Source organism: Anolis carolinensis, chromosome 4 (assembly GCF_035594765.1).
Source record: "Anolis carolinensis isolate JA03-04 chromosome 4, rAnoCar3.1.pri, whole genome shotgun sequence".
NCBI lineage: Eukaryota > Metazoa > Chordata > Lepidosauria > Squamata > Dactyloidae > Anolis > Anolis carolinensis.
The window spans coordinates 170,352,142-170,364,303 of NC_085844.1; the positions used below are offsets into that span (position 1 = coordinate 170,352,142).

At 39.0% G+C, this 12,162-nt stretch overlaps 1 protein-coding gene across 2 annotated transcripts in view; it reads right to left on the minus strand.

The window, feature by feature from the left end:
• Nucleotides 1-12,162, minus strand: part of atg4c (autophagy related 4C cysteine peptidase) — a 162,301-nt gene that overhangs the window by 121,890 nt on the left and 28,249 nt on the right. For both annotated transcript variants that reach the window (XR_010005397.1, XM_062978253.1), the window contains exon 10: nt 2,846-2,965. Coding sequence is in view for 1 of the 2 variants with exons in the window: in XM_062978253.1 (XP_062834323.1) it covers nt 2,846-2,965 (120 nt within the window). In the remaining variant the exon portion in view is untranslated. The remainder of the gene's footprint in view (nt 1-2,845; nt 2,966-12,162) is intronic.

The window sequence follows — 12,162 nt, forward strand, 5'->3', positions numbered from 1 at the left end:
AAACAATGGTATGCAGAGAAGAGGCAGAAAAAAGGGAGTATTTGGTAAGGGAAAATTTTAGGAAGATGACATAGGGCAATAGGTCTCAAGGGAAGGGATAATTAGATGCAGCTTTTTATCATTTGACTACAGGATCAATGTACCCCAGATCAGTGACAGAAGTTCATGGCACTTTGATGGCTGTTTGGTAGCCTGTGAAATTAGCTGGGCCTCCTAATTGACAGGTGTCTTATAACATCACAGCCATGATCACCAAGACAAAGTGGCTCACTCGCTTCCTCAGCATTTAATGCAATTTTTCCCAGATCATACACACACGCGCACGCGCACACACGCACACACAAATATGCACATGTGACTCTCAAAGGCAATGTATCTTATTCCTGTGCTTTCAAAAATACTGCATCTGAATCAAGGACACGAGGCTTCCACTTTAGAATTAACAACTCCATCCTCCAATTCAAAGACAAAGCTTAGTTCTCCAGATGTTGTTGGACTGTGTCTCTCAGCATCTTTCACTTTTGATTGCCTAACCCTATTCTAAATGTGAGATATCAAGGGAATTTAAGACAATGTTAGAAGTCAAATCTCTTGTCACAAAATGGTTCTTTAGGGCACCAATAATACCAATTTTTCATTACTCCTACATGTGAGATATAATGACAAAACATAAAGATGGTACAGGTTGAGCACCTCTTATCCAAAATATTTGAGAAAAGTAGTATTTGGATTTTTTTCCAGATTTTTGAAATACTTGCATTTGCAAAGGCATACATAATGAGATATCGTGGTGACGGGACCTAAGCCAAATGCAACATTCATGTGTGTTTCATATATATCTTATGTGCATAGCTTGAAGATAATTTTGGATATAGTTTTGCCCATGAAACAAAGTTGGTATACAATGAACCATAAGAAAGCAAGGATTTCATTATCTTAACTACCCATGGGACAGTTTTTTGAGTTGGACAGATTTTTGAGTTTTTCAGATTTTTGGATAAGGATAGTCAACCTGTAGGAGCTACACAATCCATGGCAGGTTGATGTCCTATTGAACCTTGGTCTTATCTTTTAACAATTTCTGGACAATCTTCATATATTTACTAGAACCTTTTAAAAATCTGTCTAAGAGCATGCCAAATACAAGATTTGCATGCAATAAAATCAAATGCATACATAGACAAAGATTATACACTCTGAGACATTTAAAAAACAGTCTTAAAATATGGTCCTGTGCCATAACTAGGACATATTTTCCACTGTGGAAGACAATTAAATAAAAGATTCCTCCTTATTAATGTAAGAGCTGGCTTCCATTGCAGCATTTGTCCACACAGGGATAGAATTATTCTTCTGGAACCATACACATAACAAATACTGTAATAAAACTAGAATCATCGTGACGATTTTCCCTGTTCAGTAAAGTAATGTTGATTTCTTCTTTCTTCTGTTGAATGACTTATTCTGTCTACAGCTCTGAGATCTGCCATAGTTGGTGTCTACTAGTGTGGTCTCTGAGCCAGGAAGCCCCCATGTTAAATGTCAGTGATAAACTTTCTGGCCTTAGGCAAGCCACTATTTCAGCTTCCCTATTTCCAAAAGCACTCCCAAAGATGACATCTACAGCATAAATTTCACTTTATTTAAATTGAAGGCATGAACAAATTCCAATCCCTCCAGGGTTTAGAGGTGTTTTTTTTTTTTTTGGCAGTACTGTACTCCTAAAAATGAATGTTTATAGGTTTAGGTTTCCTACATTCTTGAACGCATAAAAGGCAGCTTTAATTACTAAAAGTTTAAAGACATAAAACTGAAATAAGTGGCTATTATTTTGCACCAGTTATTCCTAGAATGTTACTGTTATTTCAATGCCCAAAACTGTATTTCTTAAAGTCCAGCAGCTCAGAATGTTAAAAGTAGTAGTTATCATGAAAACCAAAAATGCCACACCCAGACAAAAGGTCATTACATCATCTTGGTTGAATGACTTTTGAATCTGTATAGATGGGAACAGTAGCTGTTTCCTTCCCATGTATTAAACATATCAAGTTTTTTCTTCTTCTTACTATTAGATCAACTGCAATAAACTAATTTAGGTTTATTTGGGGTTGGGGCTGTATATATAAATCTAACTAAGACATAGTGGTCAGGTGTAACAAACATATTTACACGAACAAGTTATAATGCACTACAGTATTCACCTAATCTCATTATTTCCACTTAAGAGCATCCCCAAGGAATTGATTGCCCTAAAATTCTGTTTTGGGTATAAGATAATCCATCCACAAGAAGATGAGTTTCTGCAGAAATATATTCGTTTAAATGCTGCCACCTAGTGGGATAATGCTGTACTTGGTTATGACATACAGGGCTAGTGGCAGGTTGTATGTCATTATTGCATATATATGGTCTTTAAAAATATCAGTTAATTTGGCAATAGTCTTACATGTATATCTTGTAAGATAATTTACTCTACAGTAATACAATTAAACTCCTTCTGTGATTTTCCCACCCATGCCCCAAAGTGTATGACAAAGTACAACTTGGTTTCAAGAGGAAAAAGGAGCAATTCTTTACACACACACACACTTGCTGCAAACCCCTTCACTGGATGTTATTACTGAATAATTTACTTAAGATATTTATATTCCATTCTGCATATTTTACCAGTCATTTGCAATGATGAAACTAGATCACAAAATTGCAGAGTAATTCACATATTTCTTTTTGCTAATTCATAATAGGGACTCAAGGCCAGGGGACATTTTTTCTTTTTAAAACAGTATTTACCCAGAAAAGCAAAGAAAGCAAGATAAAGTATCACTTTTGCCAAGCGGATGCTTACCTTAGTTATTTCTTCAGAAGCTCTTTCAAAGCCTTGCACATTTGGACAATATAAGCCTATTGTGCAGCTAGGATCCATTTTTTTAAAAGACATTTTCTTCGGAGAAGGGCAGTGGAATGACTGCAATTGGCAGGAAACATATTTTAAACAGTTTAACAGCAGTAACAGAAGACAAATTATACAGCTCCATTCATTTGTTCAGCAAGAAAGAAGTGAACTTGTACACAGAATTGGCTGAGTTTAGCAACTCAATTAACAAGAAAGCATCTTTGTGTAGCAAAACCGCTGCTACTAAAGACAGTTAACAGCTTTAAAAATACTAAATTAAACATTCTTCCTCCAAGCAGAATTAACAACTGGTATAATGATTCTGTGACCTTCCAAAGGTCTAGCCAATCCTGAACTGTCTGTTACTCTTAAGTAAACAATGTCAACTGCATCCAATATGTTATTTACTGTTATTATATTGTATTAACTGCTCTTAATTGTGTTTTATCCATTGTTTTGCTGTTATAATTGTATTTTACTTTGCTTTTATTTGTTTCTGGGCTTGACCCTGTACAAGCCACCCTGAGTCCCCATGGGGAGATGGAGGCGGGATAGAAAAATTAAGTTGTTGTTGTTGTTGTTGTTGTTATTATTATTATTTGGTGTAACACTGAAGCTATGATAGACTGATATTTTTTTAACCTCCATCTTAACTCTACATCAAACCCATTTTCATCAAGGGCCAGATTAGTCCTATGGTTGCCTTCAAAGGGTCATTAAATCCATGGATGGAGATTCCATGGATAAAGAGGGTCAACCATTATATAGTGGTCCAGAGCTCTTTAGTTTTTAAGTAATTTGGGTCCCCATATGTTATTGAATAACAAATTCCATCACTTTTGATTATCTGCCATGCGCACGGGGGATAATGGAAATTTTAACCCAACAGCACTTGTGGCTCTGTGGTTGGGAAAGGTTAAAGGACATTTTAACATCAAGCATTATATCCACAAGACTTGTATCTCAATTCAATCCCCACTCTCTTGACTAAACAGAACAAACTGCAGCCTTGCAGATGTTGTGGTATTACCATTCCCATCAGCTATAGTCATGATGTCTAATAGTCATGATGTCTACAACAGGAGTTGTAGTCCAGCATCTGCAGGACCATAAAACAACTTGGATACGGCCCATAGGCTTTGAGTTTGAACCATGTGTTCTACAGCATATATTTTCTGAACAAAGCAATACTTATAAAACAAACTTAGAAAATCTAGTATGTCTAATTCCTGATTAACACTGAAAATAAAACCTGTATAAACAAAAGAACTTCCTCAAGATAATATAGTTTACATGAAAAAGGTTGCAGGTCTCAATAAGAGCTGAAAAAGATCACTCTCTGATCAGTCAATGTTAAAAATACTGATAGAAGCAGCTTCCTCCAAAATTGGAACAGAGCACCATGAATAAGTATTGTATATTCCATAATAATGACAACTTCTCTTCCCAATATCATCTTAGCAGGGCTTTGCAAAGACTTTGAAGCACTGCCTAAATGATTTCTCATCATACCAACTTTGCATTATATTAACTATTATTACACATCATTGCACTTTGTATAAGTAACACTGAATGGTAGGGACAGCAATATTCATGTTAAGTGGGATACAAAAATATTGCAAAATTTGGTAAGTATCACGATTATTATTATTTTTTTTTGGAAGAGTGGTTTCTCCAACCTTTCTGATATCATTTAGAGAGCAATCAAGTGAATATTCGGTTGAGAACAAGAAATTTGTATTGTACCCTGATGCTTTGAAAAGGAAACCAATCAGGGATACTTTCCATTGTGCCCATAGGTCTGCTGTTCAGAAGTATATCCTATGCAACTTACTGAAATGGAGCCAATAAAAAATCCAATTGTCTTCTATCAGGGCCGTAGCCAGAAAAAAAAATTCTGGAGGGGTTTTGAACCCCTAACAACACCACCCCTCCCCCCGGCTACAAACCTGTCAATATCTGCTTGAGATAGTGCCTGGAGGGACTCTTAATTTTTTGCGTCTCATAGACTTAGCATGAGGATTTGGTTAACCAGTTAAAATTCATGAGTAAACCAGGTTTTTTTTTTAATCTGAAAAAGTTGGGGGCGGGGTTGAACCCCTCCCCCCCCTCCCCCCCGGCTACAGGCCTGTCTTCTATAGAGAACAAAGAAATCCTCTTGAATGAGGAACCAACATCTAATTTTTGTATGAAATAATGTACAGTATTCCCAAAGAGACATAAAAGTGGATGGTCATCAGAACATCCAGAATTTTGCAGTGCTTCAAAAACAAACTCACAGAATAGAGACTAAGAGCTTCCAGACAAATAGATTCTGGAAGCTTACAGCAGACTGGATTGATTTTAAATTTAGTTTGGACAGTTTATCAATTTTGAGAACATATGCTACAGAAGGCCCCTAGAACTGTCACCCTGGAATGAGAAACCAATTTCTGTTTTGTGTTTGACATTTTGAGACAAGGATAAAGTATTTCATGTACTCAACATTAAAGTCTAATTCAAGACTGGCAATATAGAAAAGTGCTTCATATGATGAGATACCACCCAAGATTGGCACACAGTTATCATGCCTTGTATTATGAAGTAGGCTCATGGATTCATAGGAGAAGCAGCCACATTTATAAAATGTAATATTGAGGAATTAAAGAACTGGTTACTTATCTTAGTAACTACTTGTTTCCATAAACTGTAAAACAAGACTTTTTAATGCGCATCTGCACGGCCCTGCTTCACCTATTTTAAATACCAACCAAAGTTTCACTCCTATACTGGCCAACTTAGAAAGAAATCTCATTTAGGTTTCTGAAGCTTAAATAGGTTCACATTTTCACTCTCACTTATAACTACCTTTATATACTCCTGTAGATTACAATTAGATCCTTAATAATATTTCTAAAAGTCAAGGAATCACAATATTGGTCTGTACAAGATATCATCTTGGGGTCCTTATATATTAGAGGTCCTAAAATCCTTTAAACAGAGAGCTAGTTTAGAGTCCCTCAGACTATTTGGGATGGGGGGGGGGGAGACTATGGCTTTTTAAAAAACATGAACAAATTCCTATGCGTACTGCATATATCTTATTTGTTGTGAGAAAAGCATGAAAGAAAAATAAACTATTTAAAATGAAAAACAATTTTAACTCACATAAACTTCAACTGAAAGTGTGGGCCCGCTTTTGGCTGATGAGTGAGGACCTTATAACATTAGAAAATAATCTGTTTCTGACACTGATTGAGGATTTTCCAATGGGTGCCATCACATGATGTTTACCCCATCCCATCAGTAATCCATCGAAACCAGTCTGCAAAATGTCACAGAAACGGAGGATTTCCAGACAATATTCTAGTTGTAGTATTTAAAATACTATGAAGCTTTCTGTTGCTGAAGTGCTGTTTTTGTGTGTGAAACAACATGCAAAATGATATGATTTGTCATCAGGGGGCGTATCTTGTGGGGGAAGTATTTTGACCCTGGACTGTTCATGACAAAAGGGGCCACTATTTCTGTTTGGGATGTTGAAGGAGGAAGATCTCCAGGATTAAAGAAATCAGGAATTGCTGCTTTGCCTCATTATACTGTATATTTTCTCAATTTTTAACTGTAATTATGAAATTTCTTCCTCTGTTGTATCTGTATTGAAGCGACAAACTTTTATTTAAGTATTACACCTCCTCAGAAGGAGAAGCAGCATTGTCAGATGCTCCTGTTGCCTCTGCATCACCTGGAGTTTCGCCTCATAAAACTGAATGACTAGCCACAGCAGCATAATCAATAGATGAAGTAAAGTAGAAATCCGGTAAGATTAGATTTCTCAGAACTCTGCATTAAATTCCTCAGGTCACCATAGTATTTTGTGCCTAAAGGTATGAAATACGTTTTCAAATCTCATGAAAGTGGTAGGCCAGGACTTGGAGGCTATGTTACTTAGCAGATTTAGAATTTTTATGAAAAGGTCACAGAGTGACCTAGTGAGTCTTTAGAATGGATTGGGAAGAGCCAGCCTTCCGTGGTGTGATGGGAGGAAGCACAGCATTTTCTGAAGGCAAGAATTGTAGCATATGGGTGTGATGGGGTCAGTATATATCCCATCTGTATTCAGAATGTATTCAGTCATAAAAATTATGGGATTCATGACAGCTTGGATCGTTACCTTGACGTGGTAGTGGGGCTTGAGTGCCTCGATGAAGCCATGAGCTATACCGTGCAGGGCCACCCAAGACGGGAAGGTCATGGCAGAGAGGTCAGACCAAGCACGATCCCTGGGGAAGGTAATGGCAACCCACCCCAGTATTCTTGCCATGAAAACTACTTGGATCAGTACAACCAGAGAAATGTCGGTATACCGTCGGAATATAGGAGCCCCAGGTCGGAAGATGGTCAAAATGCTACTGGGGAGGAGCAGAGGACTAGTCCAAGTAGCCCCAGATGTCATGACGCAGTTAGCTCAAAGCCGGAAGGAAGCCTAACGGCCGACGGTGCTGGAGGTGAAGGACGAATCCGATGTTCTAGAGATCAACACACTACAGGAACCTGGAATGTAAGATCTATGAGCCAGGGCAAACTGGATGTGGTTATTGGTGAGGTGTGAAGATTAAAGATAGACATTCTGGGAGTCAGTGAACTGAAATGGACTGGAATGGGTCACTTCACCAAAGATGACCACCAGATCTACTACTGCGGACAAGAGGAACACCGAAGAAATGGAGTAACCTTCATAGTTAATATTAAAGTTGCGAAAGCAGTGATTGGATACAACCCAAAAAATGATAGAATGATCTCAATTTGAGTTCAAGGCAAGCCATTTAACATCACAGTGATCCAAATATATGCCCCAACCACAGTTGCTGAAGAAGCAGAATTAGATAAGTTCCATGAGGACCTGAAGCACTTAGTGGATAACACACCAAAAAGAGACATTATTCTCATTACAGGAGATTGGAATGCTAAGGTGGGTAGTCAAATGATAACTGGGATCACAGGCAAGCATGGTCTGGGACAACAAAATGAAGCAGAACGTAGGCTGATAGAATTTTGCCAGGAAAACTCACTGTGCATAACAAACACTCTAAAACAACCTAAAAGACGGCTTTACACATGGACTTTACCAGATGGTCAACACCGAAATCAGATTGACTACATCCTTTGCAGCCAAAGGTGGCGGACATCCAACCAGTCAGTGAAAACAAGACCTGGAGCTGACTGTAGTTCAGATCACAAACTTCTTATTACAAAATTTAGAATCAGACTAAAGAGAATGGGGAAAATACACAGACCAATTAGATATGATCTCACAAATATTCCCAGTGAATATGCAGTGGAGGTGAAGAATAGATTTCAGGGACTAGATTTAATAAATAGAGTCCCAGAAGAACTATGGACAGAAGTCCACAACATTGTTCAGGAGGCAGCAACAAAGTACATCCCAAAAAGAAAACCAAGAAGGCAAGATGGTTGTCTGTTGAGACACTGGAAGTAGCCCAAGAAAGAAGGAAGGCAAAAGGAAACAGCGATAGGGGGAGATATGCCCAATAAAATGCAGAATTCCAGAGGTTAGCCAGGAGAGACAAGGAACTATTTTTGAATAAGCAATGCATGGAAGTGGAAGAAGACAATAGGATAGGAAGGACAAGAGATCTCTTCCAGAAAATCAGAAACAACGGAGGCAAATTTCAGGCAAAAATGGGTATGATCAAAAACAAAGATGGCAGGAACCTAACAGAAGCTGAAGAGATCAAGAATAGGTGGCGAGAATATACAGAAGATCTGTATAGGAAGGATAATAATATAGAGGATAGCTTTGACGGTGTGGTGAGTGAATTAGCCCTATGAGGAGCGGCTTAAAGAGCTGGGGATGTTTAGCCTGCAGAAGAGAAGGCTGAGAGGAGACATGATAGTCATGTACAAATACGTGAAGGGAAGTCATAGGGAGGAGGGAGCAAGCTTGTTTTCTGCTGCCCTGCAGACTAGGACATGGAACAATGGCTTCAAACTACAGGAAAGGAGATTCCACCTGAACATCAGGAAGAACTTCCTCACTGTGAGAGATGTTCAACAGTGGAACTCTCTCCCCCGGGCTGTGGTGGAGGCTCCTTCTTTGGAGGCTTTTAAGCAGAGGCTGGATGGCCATCTGTCGGGGGTGCTTTGAATGCGATTTCCTGCTTCTTAGCGGGGGGTTGGACTGGATGGCCCATGAGGTCTCTTCCAACTCTACTATTCTATGATTCTATGATTCTAATTAGAACCAGACATCCTGAGGAATGAGGCTGAATGGGCCTTAAGAAGCATTGCTAACAACATGGCAGCAGGAGACGACGGGATACCAGCTGAGCTGTTTAAAATCTTGGAAGGTGATGCTGTCAAAGTGATGCATGCCATATGCCAGCAAATATGGAAAACACAAGATTGGCCATCAGATTGGAAAAATGAATTTATATCCCCATACCAAAAAAGGGAAACGCATAGGAAATAAGTGATTACTTCATTAAAGGAAGCATGACACCTATAATTTCTGTGGTTGGCAGACAGAGAAATATGTAAGACGAATACGTATACTGGAGAGTAGTCTCTTTCGTGGCATTTATTCATTTATTTAGTGCCATGTTATGTGATGTCATTTGTTCGTTTATTTTAAAAACTTATAGCTTGACTTAAAGGAAACTCTAGGTGGTGAAGTCTGTAATATTTAAGACACTCTTAAGGACTCCCTCAAAGCAAGTTAACAACAGTGCATTTATTAAAGCTTTAGGTGGCGATAACTGATTCAGGTCTGATGAATTTAGTTTGGGAAACCATTCCACAATATGGACAAGACCATACAAAAGGTTCTAGACCAGAGGTTCCCAACCTTTTTTGAGTCATGACCCCATTTTATAGAGGCAAAGTGACCCATGACCCAGATACGTTAAAAATAGGCTTTTAAATAGGGTAAATGAAAACACATTGAAAACTGATTTTTCAGTGTAATATAATTCAAAATAATGTTAGTTTACAATATACTGAATACAATGGTTGAAATTGTGACTAATGAGCAAGCTTAAAAATTCACGGTTGAGTTTTCATTAATGTCATTGTCACGATACAGACTTCTCTTAAAGAGCCACACACAATAAGTAAAGTTAGCAAATGTTTATTAAATGATAAATTGAACTCAGAAACACTTAACTTCAGTGTTTCCACCAAAAGTAAACGTCTTTGCTTCAAGAAAAAGAACAAAACAGGAACAGAAAGATAACCCGGATTATCTAGCTTGATAATCCGGTTCAAATGTAACCAAAACGTTCATTGAAACAAGCGCCACGCTATGCTGTGGCACAGAAAGTCAGGGAAGCGCCAAACGCTCTTAAATAATGAGTGCAAACGATACCGTTGTCAAAAGCCAAGCCAAGTTCAAAAGCCAAAAGGTGCCAAAAACGCCAAGCCAGGAGCAAACACTGTCGTCGTCAGGAAGCAGACTGGATTCAGGAGCCCGTGGAAGCCAGAAACGCCAAACCAAAAACGCCAAGTTGGAATCGCCAAGCCAGGAGCATAACGCTGTCGTCAGGAGCCAAACTGGATTCAGGAGCCAGGAACACCAAGCCAGGAACGCCAAGTCAGGAACACCAAAGCAGGAATCAATCCAGATTCAGAACACGAAGCTGTACAGCCAGGACCCAAGGAGAACAGGCAGCGACAAAGCAATGTCCCAAAAACAACACCTTGCCTTCTGCAAGGGATCTTCACTTTCCATTCCACTTTTAACTTAACTTACACCGGAGTCTGACGATGATGAGGCCTCCGCCCTGTCATCATTATCCACAGCTGATCTTGATCTCATATATGAACCTCTCCCATCCGCCCTCCAATCACTCCATCTTTGTTCAAGACTTAGATCTCCCCATGTCCCTGGTGTACCAGTAGTTTGCCAGTCTCCCGATGCACCCTCAGAAACTGGTGCTGCACACACATTTACTTGAGTCCAACTTGCAGCTTCTTCCATCCCACTCTCAGACCCATAATCCCCAGAAAAACCCTCAAACGTTTCATCCTCCATGGGAGCAGTAGGTATATCACGAATCTTCTTTCTTTCCCTTTCCTCATCTGACTCTTGCTCCCGAGTTGACCTCTTAGTTCCTCTACTTTCTGTTAACCCTTCATCTTCTTCCATTGAGTCCTCTTCACTAGAGAAGCTTTCAAATGTCTCCTCATCAGTAGGAGCCATAAGTATTTCCCGAATCAGCTTTACTTGCTGTTCCTCACCAAGCACCTGCTCAACATTATACCTTTTCCTCCTACTAGCAATTTTACTGCCCCTTGGCGCAACTACAACAGTCATTTTCAACATTTAATGTTTCTTGTTTTGGTTTTCAATTGAAGAAACATTGAAAACCCACTCTCACAGAGATATGTAGAAACAAAGGGGAGTAACACTCAAAAAACGAACATAGTGACATTTGGATGATATAACGAAAAGTGAGTGGAAGAGCGGAGAGGCTCCTTCAGGCAGGGGGGAATATTTTTAATCCCACCGCTGCCACCAATATAAAGGAAAGTGAGCGGGAGAATGGAGAGGCTACTTCTTCAGGCAGGGGGGAATCTTTTAATCCCACCGCTGCCTCCATTATAAAAGAAGAGAGCTGACGCCAAATATAACAGACACCTCTCCACTCTACACTCTCTCACACACGCAACTACACAGAAAATTCATAGGCTGGGAACCATTCCTCTAGACCACATGCATCAAACTCAAGGCCCATGGACCAGACCCAACCCGCCATGTCATTTTATGTGGCCCTCGAGATGCTGCACTACAGCTCTTGTATTCCACATCATTAGACTACAGCTGATGGGAGTTGTGATTGGAAGGCTACAGTTTGTTCTGTTTACTCAGGAGAGTAGGATTTAAATTTAATACAAGGCTTGTAGTTATTATGTCTGACTTTAAAATGCCCTTTAATCTTTCCCCAGCCTCAGAGTCACAAGAGCTGTAGGTTTGCTATTATACTATCATCATAATGAAAGAGACAGCAATTCCTCCTCATACCTTCATAGCCTTTCTCTATATGAATACAGTAGAGTCTCACTTATCCAACCTTCACTCATCCAACGTTCTGTATTATCTAATGCAGTCCGCCTTCACAGGACTGAACTTTTTATGAATTTAACTTCCGACAATGTTTTTACTATAAGTTTGTTTTATGCAATTCTATCTTTATTTGTAGTCAATTTTTTAGTGGTCAATGTTTTAGTAGTCAATGTTTTTAATACATTATGATGTTTTGGTGCTAAAT